Source organism: Castor canadensis, chromosome 17, assembly GCF_047511655.1.
Source record: "Castor canadensis chromosome 17, mCasCan1.hap1v2, whole genome shotgun sequence".
Taxonomy (NCBI): domain Eukaryota; kingdom Metazoa; phylum Chordata; class Mammalia; order Rodentia; family Castoridae; genus Castor; species Castor canadensis.
Genome location: NC_133402.1, coordinates 59138388 through 59156365, shown reverse-complemented (window position 1 = coordinate 59156365; position 17978 = coordinate 59138388). Strand labels below are relative to the sequence as shown.

Here is a 17978-nt window from a genome sequence, read left to right as displayed (position 1 = left end):
TGTGCCAGCAATGCCAGAGACCTCGGTGATGCCATCTGTGAAGAGAGAAACAAAGGTCTGGGTTTAGTTGGGAGGGAGGAGTTGTTCTATTAACAAGAAAAACAGTGGCTAGGGTCTTGCATCCAGCAATCCATTTGCAGTACCAAGAGAGCAGGGCCAAGGTTAGGACTCAGGAGGCCTCTGCTGTTGGAGCGCCCCTGGGCTGGAAGCCAGGGATCCCAGATTTCTCTGGAGGTCTCTTGGACCTCACCCATGGTGCTAACTGCTGCTTGTCCTGGCCTGGACTTTCTCAGAGGGACACTGGGGAAAGGCAGCAGGAGGGACAGAACTGGAGGTGGTGTCCAAGGCCACAGCGAGGGCTGCACTGGGTGGAGGCCCAGTGTGGATACACCAGAAAGTGACTGTCATCAAAACCCAAAGTGCTGTGCTGACTCACCCAGGGGAAGTGGATCTGCCCTCAGCTCTCTTGGAAGAAGGCAGGGTGTGGTGATGCACTGAAAGTTTTTTTTTCAAACACGGGTAAAATTAGACAAAGGTGGGGGGCAGGACTAGCTCAGTCCTGGGTGGCAGGGGTGGTGGCCAATGCAGCACAGGCTTCAGTGTCAGAAATGGGTGCATGTCCAGACTCAGTCATTTCCCTGGGCCTCAGTTTCCCTTTCTGTAAAGCAAGCATTGGCTCACTCACCTCCCAGGGAGATAGCAGGTAGAAACAGCACAGTGCCTGGCTTACAGGAAGTACCTGGCAAGCTTCCCTGGTAACTCTATATATGGCGCATTTACTCTGTGCCAACTCTTTCCAATGTGTCCTGTGGATGAGCTAATTCAGGTTCTCAAAGTGGGGTGCCCAGATCAATGACATCGCTTCACCTGGAACTTCTTAGAAGAGCAAATTCTCAGGCCCCACCGAGAATGGCTAAGTCATAAACGCTGTGTTTTTACCAGCCTCCCAGGGATTTGATGGTGAGTAGAACATGGTACCTCCAGCAAATTCATAGTTATTAGGCTCTTATTATAGAACAAGATGAACTTTTCTTTCTTTTTGGGGGGTGGGTTCAAACTCAGGGCCTTGTTCTTGCAGAGCAGGTGCTCTGTGGCTCGGGCCACAACTCTAGCCCCAGGGAGAACGTTTTATTCTCATCAAAAGTGTGTCTGACAGTCCAGGTTGGCCTACGCCGGTCCTGGATTTAGCAAAGAAAGACCAGCATCCCACTGCTAAGCAAACTAGAGGCTTAGTCACCCTGCTCGTGGTCAGGACCTTGTTTCACAACAGAGAGTATGGGATTGTGGTTAGATAAAGAAGACAGGGTTGAAAGAATGTGAGGGCTGGGCATTGGGCCCTTTGTGGGGGTTGATGTTGTGGGGGAGCCATGCTGGTGGAGGGTTAAGGCCAATTGAGATACCCCTGACAGTAGAGGGGTCATCCCAAGGACCCGCGAGTCCCCAGCAAAGCTCAGGGATGGTTATGGAGAGAGGGTTTTCTTTGTGGAATCTGTCACAGGAGCTGAACTTGAGTGGGAAGGGCATCTTTACATCTTGACCCTGGGAAACTACAGTGGGCCCAGGATGGCCACAGGCTATGGGATTGTAGGTGGAGAAAGTTGACTTGAGTCAATCTGAGTTAGGTTTTAAGGCATGGAGGCTGATATCTGTAATAATTATTAATTCGTTTAATAAGCATTAGGTATTAACTTGGTACCACGGGTCCTGGGTACCACCCTGGTCCTGGGGATATAAAAATCAAAATATAAAAGGGATCTAGACAGATGAATGTCACTGTAGTTCATGGTCAGATAGATCAACAAGTGAAGCCAGGCTGGTCGGTGGTAGTGGTGGGGGAATCCTTCCTTAATGAAAGCAAACATCACAGGCCCAGTTCATTTACACACAGAGGCTGGAGACTATTCCTTCAGTAGCTTTAGTCACTGGCTACTCCAGACAACTATTTTAAAAAAAAATGTTTTTGGCAGTACTGGGGTTTGAACTCTGGGCCTTCCACTGCATACCTCTTAAGCCACACCCCCAGCCCTTTTTGCTTTTTTCACTGGCCTAGACCAAGTTCCTCCTATTTATGCTTCACGTGAGTGCACCAGTATTCTCAGCTTTTTCTTTTTGATTGAAATGGGGGGTCTTTTGAACTTTTTGCCCTGGCTGGCCTCAAACCGCAATTCTCCCTTCCTCACCTCCTTGAGTAGCTAGGATTACAGATGTGAGAAACTGTACCCACCCTTAGGCAACTAATTTTTTTTTAATAGCCAATCATCACTGAAAAAACCATAGTATTTAATCAAGTGACAAAAATAACACGAATCCCAGCTGACTCTGTGCTCTCAGTTCAGGCCGTACAGGAGAATCACCTTGGGGAGCTGGCAAGCATCAGATGCCTGGCTCTGGCCCAGACCATTTACACTGCCTGTCTGAGACCACAAGATTATTTTCCAAGTTCTCTGAGTAATTCTGACATGCAGCCTGCGTGGCAAACTCCTAGTCTAGCTGGTTACGAATGCAAGTGCATGGCCTGAACCTCAAGTGCTGTTCCTCCATTCTTTGCATCTCTCCTTGGGCACTTCCAAGCCAAGCTCCCACTAGCAATGGGCTGTGCAGTGATCCCAGCGCTATCACAGGCATCCTGATCTTCCCCTGTTCCTTTGCCCGTTCTGGACCAGGGTGTTGGGAGCCATGATGGAGGAAGAGGAGGAGGAGTTGTGAATGGGTCAGAACTTGGTCAGGTGAGGGGAACCAGGAGAAGAGGGCAGCCTGCCCTCTCCCCTCCATGAGAATGTTGTGGGAGGGAGTTCTGTGATGCATCCACCAAGTGAACAATTTTGTCAGCGTTTCTTAGAAGTGGTGGAGAAGCTGGCTCTTTGTGCCTTTCATTTCCTCTTCCCATTACTGGCAGCTGTGAATGCACCAGAAGGGCCTGGTGTCAGAACAGAGGGGTAAGAGCTACTTTATTTTCATAGTGGGCAACACCCAGTGGTGCAGTGGAGAGGCTGACAGACCGTGACTTTCTCCCTAGAAAGATGCGCATACACCTACAATCTTGCATATGAGCTCAGGGTATCAGCCATCCTACCTGGAACTCCAAGGAGCCAAGGTTAACAGCACCTGGGCTGCCCGGGTCCCTGCTTCTAGGCCTTGAGGAATCTCGTTAATCAGACACAGAGCAAAGAAGAAAGACCTGGGCGGCTTCACCCAGAGAACCCACAGATACCTGGCAGATAACAAACCCAGCTGCTGTTTACCTCCATGGGGGCGGGAACTTTCACTGTCACCCACATTTACCTGGTTCTGCGGTTCTCAACCTTTAGGGAGCAAGAGCGCCCCCTGGAGGGCTGGGGCTCCCCTCAGGGCACTGGCTCAGTAGGTGTGTGGGATGGGGGTGGAGGGAGACTGCCTATTTCTAACAAACTTCCCGGTGACACTGACGCTGCTGGTCTGCGGGGGCTGCCCTTTGAGAACCTCTTATCCAGGGACATCTCCTCTGTTCATGGCCTCAGAGAAAGCTGAATTTGCATAAGTGCCTCACCCATAATTGCCAGGACGCATTCCTCACTTCTTTGCTTGTTACCAATCCAGTCTCCTTTTTGGATGTTTGCGGCCACATTTGCACGTTAATGAGCTCTTTAGAACGATGGGGGCACGGCAGCTACAGAAAGTGGACACCCTGGGGTTGACTCATTCTCATACCCTTGGCTCCCACAGACCACTCCACCTTTTTTTAAGAACGCCTCAGGAACAGGGTGCCTGGGATTCCCAGCTCTGGTTGTGAGATTTCTTTTGCTTTTTTTTCATTCTTTTTTTTTTTTTTCTGTATTGGGACTAGAACTCAGGGCCTTGTGTTTACTTGGCAGGTAATCTACCACTTGGGCATGCCCCCAAGACCTTTTTGCTTTAGCTGTTTTTCAAATAGGGTCTTGCATTTGTGCCCAGGCTGGCCTGAACTGCAGTCCCCCGTTTATGGTTCCTGAATAGCTGGAATGATAGGTGTGTGCCACTACACCCAGCCATTGAGATGGGGTCTCATGAACTTTTTGTCTGGGGTTGAAGAGGCAGGCCAGTAACAGGGAAGACAAAACCCACCATAGATTCCACCCTTCTCAGCAAAAGGTCTCTCCCCACCATGCTGAACGCCTCCTTGTCCCCACCCAGGACCATCTTTGGACATCCTCTCAGTTGTAAATTCCTTTGCAAGTAGTAAGTTCCCCAAAAGACAAGGGAGTCTCTTGGTGGGTTCAGACCAGAAAATGTCACACGCCCAGTAGAGAGAAATCTGTCCTCAATCTGACCTCTGAGGTAAAGCCCTCCTCTTAAGGCCTTCTGAATATTGGTCGCCATCTCATATACATAATTAAAACCCTGGGAATCAGAATGCCCCATGTGACATAACCAGTCCTTGTCGATCACACCTGTCAGTTATCCTAGTCCCTCCTACAACGACTGCCCAGGTTTTTCCCGACATTTGTCCTTACAACTTCATAAACTGCCTTTTGAACAGATTGGGGCATCTGTGCCATCTGGCTAGAGCCCACTGCTCGCTCTAGTGGTGAGTCTGGCTATCCATACCTTCCTCTCCCTTGCAACGAAACTTCGCTACTGCTTTGAAATCTGTCTCTGTTCGATTCTTTGTTCAAGGGGCACAAGAGACTGAGATCTTCTGAGACCACCCACCAGTAACAGGATGGTCTGGAATCTTGATCCTCCTGATCTCTGCCTACCGAGTGGCTAGGATTACAGTTGTGAGCCCCTGCACCCAGCTCCGCTTACTCTTTATATTCAATATCCTTGCCTCCATTTTAAGAAAAATGCAAGAGTGTTTGAGAAACCAATGGGGAACCCACTTGCTTTTGTGCAAAACCTTCCCATAATCGAGGGACTCAGATGCCGACCATGTGGGACACTTTGGGGCTCACTGTCTTGCTAGGCAGACTCTCGCAGCCGTTTACAGAGCAGCCTTCCTCTGGGTGGATGTAGCCAAACTGGGTCCTGAGCACAGTGAATCTGGGGCTGGATTTCATCCCCATGTCAAGCCTGATGTCTAGGGCTGTGCTGCTGAAATGATTGTGCATACAAATGACTGAGAGTCGTGTGAAAATGCAGATTCTCATTTGGTGTTGGGACAGGACCCAAATCTGCATGTCCAATAAGTTCTAGGGAGGTGACAATGCTGATGTTTGTAACACCTGGGGACTTTCATCCAGGTGCACAAAGATGGAGGGGTCTATATTAACACAGTCCTTTTCTGGACCTAGGAACCTAGGCTTGCTTTAGAAAGGGAAACCTCCACTCTTCAAAAGTGAAGGAAAAAAAAAAAAGTGAAGGAATTGTGACTCCCAATTTTTATCAAGTCCACAAACAACCTCTCACGTACTGAGTACGAGGTTTCCGAGAGCCTCCTTCCTGTTCCCCCAGGTCAAGGAATTCCTCTTAATGTACAGATCATAAGGACACCCCATCCACATCAGGCTGTGACCCCTCTGACACAGTGGTTTTTAAAATTTGTTTGGTTATTTTTTTGAGATAGGGTCAAATAGCCCAGACTAGCCTGGACCTTGTGCTCCACCTGCCCCTGCCCCTGCCCCTGCCTAGTGCTGGGATTATAAACATGCACCACCAAGCCTGCTGGCAGTGCTTGGGTTTTGGCCCTCTCTGGGACCCTGCTGTGTGGGTCAGCACTCAGAAGGTTGCCTGAGTGCAGGAACATGGTTGACTGCCTTTCTCGAAAGCTAATGACTACATCAGTCCATTCATATTGTTGGTGTTCATTGATGTGGTCTACCTTGCCATGCTACAGCAGGAAGCCTAAAATAGGACAAATTCTGTCCAGAAAAGCCTGGGCAAAAAGTGAGACCCTATCTCCAAAATAACCAAAGTACCAAGGGCTGCAGGTGTGGCTCAAGCAGTACAGTACCTGCTTCATACACGTAAAGCCATGAGTTCCCACCAGTGTACCAAACAAACAAAAACAGGACACGTACACGTAAGTCTCAAGATTGGATGAGACCACCAGGCAAGTGAGTTTAGGAAGAGAAGATGACCAAACACTGAGCTCTGACGTGCTCCCAAATGAACAGGTCACGTGGGAGAGGAGGAACTAGCCAAGTGAGAGACCAGAGAAGGAGAAAAACCCAAGAGATGGCAGCATCCCAGAAGCCACTGGAGGGAGGTTTAGGGAAAGACGAGTGATGAACGGTGTCAATGCTGCACCATTACAGTTCTTAGCAAGATGGACACCACTGGTGATCTTAAGAATGGGAGGGGGGTGTGGAGCAAGCGAAAGTCCCTTCATAGCGGTTTAAAGGGAGAAATGAGAGGAATTTGTGGTAGTGAATATAGGTTACTCTTTTAAGATGATTTCCTGCAAAAGTCAGCAGAGAAGCAAGTGGTATTTGTCAGAGGAAATGGGTCCAAGGAAAGGATTTACTTACGCTTAACACGAGAAATAACCTAGTAAAGGGAAAAGAGGGGTGACATGTCAAAGTAATGTCCTGGTTGGTGCTACTGGCCCAAAGAAGTTGGCTTTAGCCAGGAACACAGATGGTTTGACACAACCAAGAAGGCAGAACGTGTGGCAGAGGTGCTGGTGGGTGGGGAGAGGGATGCAAGGAGTCTGTGGAAATGGTTCTGTGAGGAGGAGGCATTAGGCAAGAGTAAGGGAGACTTGACCCACACAGCGAAGGCAACGTAAGGACGAAGAGGGAGATTTGAAGATGCTGGTCTGGAGGAATGAGGTGATGTGCCACAAGCCAAGGAATGCTGGCAGCCATCAAATATTGGCACTGATTCTCCTCTGGAAACTCCAGAGGGGTGTGGCCCGTTGACATCTTGACTTCAGTCTAGTGGTACTGAATTTGAACTTCTGGTCTCTAGAATTGTGAGAGAATAAATTAGTGTTAGGTCACTAAGTTTCTGGTAATTTGTTGTAACAGCCATGAGTCACAAATTTGGGTCCAGGAGAGAAGGAAAAGGCTATCAGAAAACCCTTGCCCCCATTCTGCAATCTATAACTAACACCCAGCCCAATGCCTGACATATGTTAAGGCCCGATACTCATTTGTGGAATGAATGAATAAATGAATGAATGGGCACATTGCCCCTCCCCCCTCCGGCCTGCAGCCCAGCCTTCTCTGCTCCCAGTGCAGGGGTTAAGACGGCATCCTCCAGCACAACCCCCAAGTTTATGTGTCTCAGCTATAGTCACCCAAAGAGGAATCAGGAGAGAAATTTGGCTTCTATTTCCAGGAAAAAGGACCCTGAGTGCCTCAGCTTGATCAAGTTCCCACTAGGTTCAATGAATGAAGAAATGATATCATACTGTACAAAAGACTGTACTCCGGTGGATGGGGGCAGGGAAGAGTTTTCATGATGGAATGCCAGGCAGATAGCCCAACAGGGATCCCACCCAGAGAGCACTGTTTCGGGCGCCTACATTTAGTTTTAGTACTGGAACTACTTAAAAGTTGGGCATGGGTTTCCCACTCACAGGCAGTGCAGTTGTACACTAGAGACGGTCATTTTTCTTGAAATGCTCACAAAGGTCAAGGATAGAGCCAAAAGCCAGCTTTGCAAAGCGACAGGGGCTGTGCATCTAAACACTGCGTCAACCTGCCTTTGTGCAGGAAGGAGACACCCTCATGGCTACCAGAAACCTCCCTCCTTACTTTAGGTTGGGCTAAGCCTAACGCCATGCTCTGGAAGAGGCAGCTGTTCTAGCAAAACGCTGATAACTCACAATGTTCCAACAAAACGTTAGGAATATCTGAATAAGAGGAAACGAGACAGGTGTATCTCTTTGTTTCTTTATTAATGAGTCAATATACACAAAGACTTAGTAAAAAGCTCCATAAAAGGCTCAAGCATCATCGAGATGTAGGTGCTTCGCTCTTGTGTCACAACAATGGCCACCTGTTAGTACCGGGTAACAAAAGCCAGGTACTCAGAGTCACCCAGTAATTTGAGTACACCCCACATGGAACTTCCAGCCAATGGGCTGCTAATGGAGGGGACCCATCCGTGCCTCTGGGTTTACTGTAACAGGTGTGAAGGGCCTCTGGGTTAGAATTGTCACGTGTTAGTGGGTCTCACTTCCTGGCCACACAAGACCAATCAAGTCCTTTCTGCAGCAAGTGACATGAGAAGGTGTGAGCAAAATGTTCTAAGAGAAGCCACCCAGGTGTCCCATGTGACAAAGAACATGGGACATAAGGTGGCCCCAGCCCCAATCTGTGGGGTGGGGAAGATGGCTAGGATTAGCTCTGAGGAGAAACAGAGCCCTCAGAGCGTGTCAGAGTGGTGGGAGATCTGAGAATGGCAAAGGCATGGGGTGAGGGGATTTCAGGAAGGGTGTGCTCCAGGGGATGTGACGGTCACACTTCTCTCTGGAAAACCAGTGGTTATGGGAAGATGACAGCAAAGCCACAGTCCCAGCAGGTCCTCAGTCATGGAGTACCATGGCTAACCAGACTACCCCTGTGAGGTGATGGTGGACATGTGCAGGCTAGACCCCTGGTTACACTTCTCCAGCTCGCTGGAAGCTGCCTCTGTCACAGGGCCCATTTCAAAAACTGGGGTGTTTGTTAACTTCCCATCTCACCTATGGGGAAAATGAAGTCATGGGCAGTGAAAGCTAACCATGGGCCCCTAAGCAGAAGCTGTGGAGCCCAGCCCTTAGTCAGATTCATCTCGGCACCGTGGAATGAGTTCAGGAGAGGTGTCCTGGAGGATGGGACCAGGTACACTGCATCTTCTGAGAGGTAGGGACAGGAATGGTGGGAGCCTCCCTTCTGGTTACCCGTATGGCTCAGGGCTTTGTTTTAGGCCAATTTATCTGCATCCAGTGAGGCAACCCCACTCAGTGCAGAGGGGAGTCACAGCTCCACGGTGGCAGGGGGTTTGCTCGTGGCGGCTGGTGCCTGGTAGGAGTTTTCCACTGCACTGAGTGTGGGACTTCCCCTTCCACTCCATGCAAAGCATCCCATCCAGGCCGCTTCCTTCCTCCTCACGTCCACCATCAATCCCCACCAGCTTTGCTATGAGCAAGGCTCCCAGGAGCCTAAGGGCTGGAGAAAGCTTATCTTTTCAGTGTGGAAGAATTCACTAATACTGTAGATCTGGGAACCTCTGAAGTGCTTCATCTGGAATGTTCTCGCTTATCCTTCATTTAAGGAATACAGCAAAAAGGCCATGTGACAAATAGGAAGTCCCCACTGTTTCCTCCTGCTGCGGATTCACTCCTTGGTGGGGCTTCTCAGGACTGACCTCCCTGTGCAAGGAGCCTAGCATGTTCTGGAATGAAGAATCGCCAAGTGGCTGGGCATCCAGTCTGGTGCTCACTTGGTTTTTTTCACAAGTTTCTTTTTTCCAAAGAGGACCCAGGCTGCCTGCTGGGGTTTGGACAGTGACCTGATTTGTGACATCTGGAAAATAAGGTCACTAGCCATGCCACCTCATCCTCTGGCCTTCTCTCAGGATGCATGCTTGTTGTTCCTGCTGTTCTGCCATCTCCATCCTGGCTGTTTCCACCTGCAGCACCAGAGAGGGAGGGGGGCTCGTCAAGGAGTTGGGGGGAGTTCTGCCTCCTCGCAGAAATAGGTGTACACAAGCCATGTCATCAGCCAACTTTCCCTACCACCAAGATGGTGGAGAGTAATAAAATGAGTCAAAAAGGTAGCCAAGTCAGCCGAGGCTGGCTTAGGGAGGAAATGGCTTTCAGATCCTGGTGCTGTTTCAGTCAGAACAGTATTGAGTCCTTTTGGTTAAGATTCAGAATGAACTAGAATGTTCTAGATGGTGTCCACATAGCTTCCTTTGATGTGTCAATGTGTTTGTATCAGAGTTACCAGGCAGCAGGATGAAGGGAAAAGCAGGAAGAGAGAGAGAGCTGAAAAATCAGGGGATCTGTTGCGGGGGAGCGGGGGGGTTCCTCACACATCTGGGAAGAACACTGAACTGTCTGGGAAAAAAAATGAGCACTTCTGCAAAGCCTTGGTCGCTCACCTTAGTTTTATATATTTTTAGGGCTGATGACAACCCTTCTTAGAACGGTGGATATACGCCAGCCACTCACCTCAGCAAAATAAAACTGTTTTTTAATCTCTGTGTCCTTGACAATAGCAAAGCCCTGTCTCCTATTTTCTAGGCCATGAGCAGTGTTGGTTTCCTTCCTGGGTTGGACCCATAACCAGAGGCCTCCACTACTGTCCCCATAACTTCTGTCCTCTCTGTCACTCTCCTTTCTTCCTGGGGATGGGGGAGTTTGGCACTGCTAGGAAAACTCAATTAAGAAGACAACAGCCCTGTTCCAGACAAGTTATCAGAGGTCTGCTGAAGACTGGGGACTTTGCCAGGCAGTGGGCACAGACCCTTTTAATAAAATACTCATCACTCAAATAATTTAAAATTCTACAAAAGACATCTGAGCTCAGACACTGGATGGAGCAGGGGCAGAAGCTTGCTCATGGCTTGTTTGGTGCTTGTTACATAGATATAAGCGCCACATCAAACCAACTGTATGTAGTTAAGAAAAACAACAACCCACCAGAGAGAATGAACTGGGTTAAGTCAACACAGGAAGGGCCCAGTGCTGCTTGTTTACCAGTGGCTTCCTTGTCTCTTGGGAGATGGAAAATCCAGTTCCCTCCTGCAGAGCCAGCCCCTGACTGCTCCCAGCCACCCTCCCTTGCTCCCTTCCTGTGCTGAGTCTTTGGGCCAGGGGCTGTGATTAGAAATGTTTTCAGTGCAGTCAGGCAGTGGATGGGTCCCAAGGGCCAGCAGTTCATGGTCACTGTTCCCAGGATCCCAGGCTGTCACAAGATCACACACTGCAGTTTGTGAGTTCCAGTGGCCCGGTCTCCCCGCCATTTGGTTTTCTTCTTCTTCTTCTGGCTTTTTTCTGGAATCTGTTGCCTTTTGAATAATGAAGGGCAGAAAGTCAAGGTCAGATGGGCTTTGCTTCTTTCCTGCACCTTTTCCTCTTACTCCTGAGTCAGGGGCAGAGGGGTCTGCTCTGGTGGTCAAGGGTTGGGAGTACAGACTGGGGACTCTGTTCTCTTAGTGGCTGCAGGAGACCTGACCAGATAGCCTCTCTGTGAAGAAGAAACTGGAGAAGAAGGGGAGGGAGAAACCTAAAACATCCGACTGACAGAAATTATTGGCTGTATTTATTCAAATCCTATGCTCCACCAAGTCTTATGCTTTACACTGTGGGCCTCTATTTCTATGTTTCATATTTTAAATAAAATGGCAGGCCACTGAGTGCAAAAGCTTTTTACATGTTTGAACTTTCCCTATGTCTAAAAGCTGCCCTTGGAGCTAAAGGTCCATGCAAACCCATCAGCAATGCTGAGTGCATTATACCCTAAGTGAGGGGAACTTCCAGAACAAACATAGAGTGAAGGCTACACTGTTCTCCACTATGCAGAGGAATAAAGAGAAAGTCAGGTTGTCCAGCGTGTAGGGGCCTAGGCAGGGTGTGTGTGGAGAAGGGACTGAAAGGTGGGAAGCAGGGGTCACCTTTAGATGCCCGGGGCTCATGCACAGCTGGCTAACAGCCCACAGGCTGCTTAGTCTAGTGAAGAGTTGGGAAATGGTATGGATGGGGGCGGGGTGGGGAGTGCAGGCAGGAGGCAGTTTTAGTCATAGGAGCCCCAGGTGACTAAGGTCTGGACACTGAGTCTGCAAAGGAATGTTCTGGGGACTATTCCTCAGGACTGCCTGTGGTCTGGGAGGAAGGAGCACATGCAGTGCCTGTGAAATCTGAGCCCCAGAATCACAGGGTTGGCCGTTCAGAGGAAATACCATAGAGCCTCAGCTAGCAGGGCAGGGAAGAGGACAGGGGCCTACTTTTTACCAGGGTGAAAGTTGAAAGGTCTGGTGTTGGGAGGACACCCAGGATGGGCCAGGAAGGGGACAGCTTTGTGCGGGGGGCGGGGCACAGCCCTCACCTAATTACTCTAACAAGGTCATGGAAGGCGTTGTCCACGTTGAGAGGTGGGTCCTTGGCGCTGGTTTCTATGTACGGAATCTGGAAGGCAAAGCTCAGTTTGGTCAAAGTGGAATCAGGACCCACAAAGCCCCCATCCACCCTTAAGAACGCACCTTCTCGGAGGTTCTGAGTGAGAACACCCCCACAGAGCCCCAGCCTAGCAGCCTCAAGCCTCCTTTGGAGGTTCTTGCCCTCTAAGGTTGAAAGTCTTCCTAATGGCTTTGACAAGTCCCCCTTGTTCCCTACTCACAGATACTGAAGCGCTCTCTAAAAACAGAATTCAAATGATCTTTTTTATATATTTGAAGACTAAAGACTTTCTCAAACTAAGAGAGATTCTGATTGTCCTCATCCTCTCTGAGGTTAGTTTCTCCACCTGAAGGTCACCTCTGACTGTCTTTCTGGGCCCCGCCAGTATGGACAGCAGTGGGCAAGGTCCTAGCCTCCTAGCACAGCCATGAATAGGACTTTGAACCCTGGTGACCCTGGCCGGTCTGTGCTGGTCCCACCCCAGCACACAGCCCCTTCCAGCTCTTGTTTGCTCTGTATCCACAAGTCTGGGAGCTCCGCCATGTTTACACAAGGATAACGCTGAGGTAGCAGCGGCCAGGCCGCCCAGTGGGCCATATGTACCTCAAAGCTCGAGCTGGCTAAGGGACAGAAACACACTCCTGTGTGCTCATGTTCTCCTGTGACAGGGACCCCTCAGAAGTAAGAAGTGCTCATCCCCCACACTTGGCGGGGGGTGGTTCAGGAAAACACAGCACAGGCCTCCCTGGATGAGAAGGAAATAAATCAGCCGTGACTACACTGTAGGACTTTGTTATATTCCCTGACGGTTTCTGATTACAAAATGAGCGAGTGCCTTTGGTTACAATACATTCGAAGAAGAAAATCCAAGTGACCCTTCTTTAAACGCATGGGTGAAAGTAACAGGGCGTCACTGCTGCACAGGAGTGCGTTGGGAAGCGTGACGCAGAACACAGCAGCCAGAATCCGCGTCAAAAATCAGTGCCTGAGGTCAGATGTCCACGCAGCTGTGGCTTTGAGCAGAGGTCTTATTGGGGTTGACAGACACACAAAGAGAGGGACCCAAAAGGCCCAGCTCAGGGTCCCTTTGAAGACTTTATTTGCCACATACGTGAGCCTCTGACCACAGTGGAAGACAGCGCCCCCACCATGGGCTGCTCTTCTGTGGCTACATGGGTTCCCAGTCCCACATCCCAGCCCTCTTGAATCCTTTTTGGGCACGAGAGTGTGTCCGTCCTGCAGCCGGGAGACTGAGCTCAGGCAGCTGTGCCCAGAAGGTCTGTCTGACCCACAGAGACTCAGGGACACTTTCTACCTCCCCTCGGGCCTCCCGTGCACGAATGGAGTGCTGACCCCGACTGGACACCACGTCCAGGTCTGGTAGGGTCTCTGATCAGCATCCTAGGAGGCCTCGATGGATGACACTCCACCCTTGGCATGCCCAGAAGGGAAGGAGGAAGCCACCTGCAGCGGGAGCCGGCACCTGGTGCGCCCCAGGCATCCTGCTCTGCTGCCAGCACAGTGGTCTCAGGCTAGTGGGAGCTCATCTTGCTCTCTCTCACCCCATTTCCAATCTGTAAGCGAGTCTTGTTGGATCGCTTAGAAATACAGCCACAACCGGACCCGCCTCTCACCCCTTTCATGATTACCATGCTGATGCAAGTCGCCTCGTGTGGACCACTGGGTATCCTGAGCCTCAGCGACCTGCTCTCCCCCTTCTCCACAATGGACAGTTCTCAACATGGCCACCAGAGAGAAGCTGTTCAGCCAGAAGCCAGACCGTGTCACTCTTTCCTCGAAACCCTCCAGTCTCCCCTCCTTTCTCACAATAAAACCCCACAGGACCTTAAACCACCTCTCTGACCTCATCTTCTATGACTTTCCCCTCCTGCTCCCTCTGCTCGGCCACAATGGCCTCCATGCAGTTCTGCAAACTCTGACCGCAGGGCCTTTGCACAGATCATTCCCTTTGCTAGAATGTTCTTCTCCCAGATAGCTGCAGGGTTCGTTCCCTTACCTCTTTAAGTTCTTGCTGAGGGTCCCAGTAAAGCACTCCCTCCACTCTGCATCTCTGATTCCTTCCCTGACTTGCCTGTTTCTGTAGCATGTGTCACCCTTGGACTGACTCTAATTTGCTTTCATTATTACTCGTTTAAATTACTAAAAGTTAGCACCTCAAGGCAGTGAATATTGTCCCTTAGAGCCTAGAACCATGGAATGACAAGTGAAGGGACACAGAAGGCAGACACAGGCAGAACAAACTTCTGATGTGCCCGTTCCTCTACGTGACAGTGGGGCACTGGGTGGAGGGGAGAGGGAGCCCTGTAGCAGACTCCCCAGGACGCAGTGCAGACTTGCACAGAGCTGATCCAGAGCACAGACTGTGCCGACTGTGCCAATGCAGGGTTGTGGTAGGGGGAGGGTCAAGGGGAACCCAGAGACCCCAGAAAACACCATCCAGAGGGCAAGGGGCATTACAACACACTAGAAAGCCTGTGGTGCCTGCTGATCTCCAGTGTGGCCTGGCACAAGCCTCAGTGTGACCACCTGTCAAATGGGAATCACAAGGCCTAGTGCGAGGTGTGGTTGGCTGTCTGGGGGAGGGGGGCGGTGCATGCTCCCTTGGCACAAGGCCAGGATCAAAACATGGCCCAGTGAGCAGAGCTGATCCTGACGACACAGATCACGATCAGGTGCTGACTCAGAAGTGGCAGCGCCCAGTTTGTTGGGCTGATTGGGCTCGACCAGAGGTGTGCTGAACACCACGGTCTCCAGGCTACGTTGGAAGCAGCTGGGCCCCACAGCAGAGCTTCTGACGCGGCACAGGGTGGTTTTGCTCGGGTCTGGACTCACTTGTTCCAGAAATAGCCATCACGTTATCCCTTACAAGGCCTCTGGGGAACCCAACTGCTACCTAGGAGGTCCAAATCCTGTTTCCAAAGACCAACATGGCAGGAAGGATGGAGTTTGGATGTTTACACACCCCTGGTCCCCAACCCATGGGCACACATGCATGAACCCACACACGCACACCTACATTGTGTTTGGTTGCCATTTCTTTTCCTTGCTCCCTGGTGATTTTCCTCAGGTGCATCAAGTCCACCTTATTGGCAACGAGGATCATGGGGAAGGACTCCCTGGGAGATAAAGAAACAGCAGTACTGTGAGAATGTCCCTCTGTTCCCCACCCAGCACAGGTGGTCAAGGTGGTGACACAGCTCACAGCCCCTGCCCAATGGGCTTGGGGCTGCAGAGCCCCTTCTTCTCTCTTTCCAGAACGAGGAAGGGGCCTGGGGTGGTCCCTTGAAAGCTAGTGGCGAGGCTGGCCGGGGGCTTCTGGGCTGAGGGTTGGCTCCCCCTGCTCCCTGTCTCTCTAGCACCCTGATGTACCCTTCCCCCTTCACTGCAGGACTGCCTGTTCCACCAGCACTCATGACCAGCACAGCGGCAGGGGCTGGCACGCAGCTGGCTCTCCACAAATGGCGACTGTGATGTGAGGATGGCTTCCAGGAGAGGAAGGGCGGGACCCAGCAGCATGTCCACCCGCACGTTCTTACTGACATGTGTGACTGGACCACCGTCAAGTCCAAGGAAAAGTCAGTCTTGCAGCACCTTTGCCAGTACTGGGAATTTTCATTAAAAAAAAAAAAATTGTAGAATGACAGAGGGGAAAGGGAACTTTGTTATTTTCCTTAGATTTCTTTGATAAGCAAGAAAGTTTGGCTGGCAGAGTGGCTCAAGCAGTAGGGTACCTCCCTAGTAAACACCAAGCCCTGAGTTCAGATCCCAGTGCTACAAAAAAAGAAAAGAAAGGAAATTAAATGTTTTCCCACAACTGAGCCACTCCTATATTAACTATGCTCAGTTAATAGATTAACTCACATTAATTACTGCAGCCATGTGGGCGTGGGTGGGCATGGGTGGGTGTGGGGGGTGTCCCCTCTCTCTGTGACGTTCTCAACCTTTTTCCTTTGCAGTAGGTGCTAACTACATTTTTCTTCACCGGGATTTAGTCAAAGCTTGCCATTTCTCTGTTAGTTTGCCATTGTCTTTTCTTTTCTTCTTCTTTCCTCCCCCCTCTCCCTTCCTCCCTCCCCCTTCTAGAGAGAGAGCTTCTGGCTTAGGTCACACTCTACGTCTGAGCTCTACCCCAAGCCTTCCTTTTATTTTCTTTACATTTTCTCCTTGAAATCCAACTAACAAACATCAGTTGGACTCAAAACAGCCTCCAAATTATTTAATTATTTTATACAAATCTAAGAAAAAATGGGTGTTTAACTGGGGGCTAATGAATCTCACAGTCAGATGCAATTGAATGGATTACAATGCATTCTGGAGCGAAAATTCACTTTTTCTTTGAAAATAACGTAACTGTTGGAGATGAAAAGCACGATGTTATTGATCCCTTCTCTGAGGAGCAGTTTCTAAAGGGGCGGGAGCTGACCCCTTGGAGCCATGGAAGCAGTTTGGCCCTGAATCAAAACTAGGGAAGGGGGTGGGGGTGTGGCCCATGAGGTGGAGTGCCAGTCTGGTAAGCTCAAGGCCCTGAGTTCAACCCCTAGTACTGCAAAAACAACACAAAAAACATAGGGGAGGGCTGGGCACAGTGATTCATCCCTGTAATCCTAGCTACTCAAGAGGTGGAGATTGGGAGGATCATAGTTCAAGCCCAGCCCAGGGAAAGAGTTGGCCAGACCCCCTTCTCAACAAACAAGGCGGGTGCGGTGATTCATGCCTACAATCCCAGCTCCACAGGAGGCATAGGTGGGAGGATCCCAGGCTGAGAGAGAGAGAGAGAGAGAAACCCTTTGAGCAGGGAGCTCTACCCACTGCTCTCACCTATCCTTGACTCGCAGGATGAGCTGGTGGAAGCGGTCCACGTGCTCGAAGCTGGCCTTGTCGGTGACGGAGAAGACGATGAGGAAGCCGTCCCCAGTGCGCATGTACTGCTCACGCATGGCGCTGAACTCCTCCTGCCCGGCTGTGTCCAGAACTGGGGAGGGATGAGGCCATTCAGGGGCTGCCACTGCCCCCACAGGATCACCCAGGCTGATGTCCCCTGTCCCCACGGGGGCCATTGATTCTGGCATCAGATGAGGCGTCCGCAACCTGCACTAAAGTTCTTGCTTCATTTGGGAAGAGGCGGATGGGACTGATAACGTCTTGACAGGTAGGAAAAACGCACGCACACTCTTAGGTACACAGCACAAGCACCCGGAGGACAGAATTACACTCCAAACTTCCACATCAGTAGACCAGAGTGAGCTGGAGGCTCATGGGGTAGACGCCAGTCTAGCACGTGGGAGGCCCTGAGTTCAAACCCCAGTACCACCAAAAAAACAAAAGTTGCATAGAGAGAATAACAGAACAAAGAAAATGGGATCAACTCAGAAGGCAAAACTAAACCTAACAAAAATAAGCAAGTACAACAAAAAGTACGTGTGAAATACATGGCAGATATAAACCTATGGCTGATAACAACAAATGCAAATGGGTTAATTTCACCAGTTAAAAGCAGACCCTTAGTACGAAAGCTGTTTGTCTGCTACTTACAAAAGACCCGTGTAAAGCAAATGACCCAGAAAAGACGAGAAGTGAAAGGTGAAAAAAGAATATACCTTCACATGCTAACCAAAAGAATAGAAATGCATCCACAAAGTAGAATTCAAGGCTAAATCATTAAACAGGACAAATACAGGGTGTTTATCATGAGGAAAGGTACACGCATCAAGAAGTGCTAATGTCGTGAATCATAAGTTTCTAGGAATGTTGAGGGCAGGAGTGGTGGTGCATGCCTGTAATCCCAGCTATTTGGGAGGTGGAGATCAGGAGGATCACAGTTCAAGGCCAGTCTGGACAAAAAGTGGAAAGACTATGTTACAATCAGTGATTTGGGCGTGGTGGTGTGCACCTGTCATCCCAGCTATGCAGGAAGCTGTAGGTAAGAAAGATCACTGTCTGAGGCTGA

At 50.1% G+C, this 17978-nt stretch overlaps 1 protein-coding gene across 1 annotated transcript in view; it reads right to left on the bottom strand.

Annotated features, from left to right (window-relative positions):
• Nucleotides 1–7780: 7780 nt before the first annotated feature.
• Nucleotides 7781–17978, bottom strand: part of Mras (muscle RAS oncogene homolog) — a 47625-nt gene continuing 37427 nt past the window's right edge. Inside the window, exons 3-6 of the mRNA XM_074059182.1 lie at nucleotides 16850–17003; nucleotides 15048–15147; nucleotides 11940–12019; nucleotides 7781–10902 (exon numbers count right to left, since the gene is read on the bottom strand). Of these exons, the coding sequence (XP_073915283.1) occupies nucleotides 10803–10902; nucleotides 11940–12019; nucleotides 15048–15147; nucleotides 16850–17003 (434 nt within the window). The 3' untranslated portion in view covers nucleotides 7781–10802. The remainder of the gene's footprint in view (nucleotides 10903–11939; nucleotides 12020–15047; nucleotides 15148–16849; nucleotides 17004–17978) is intronic.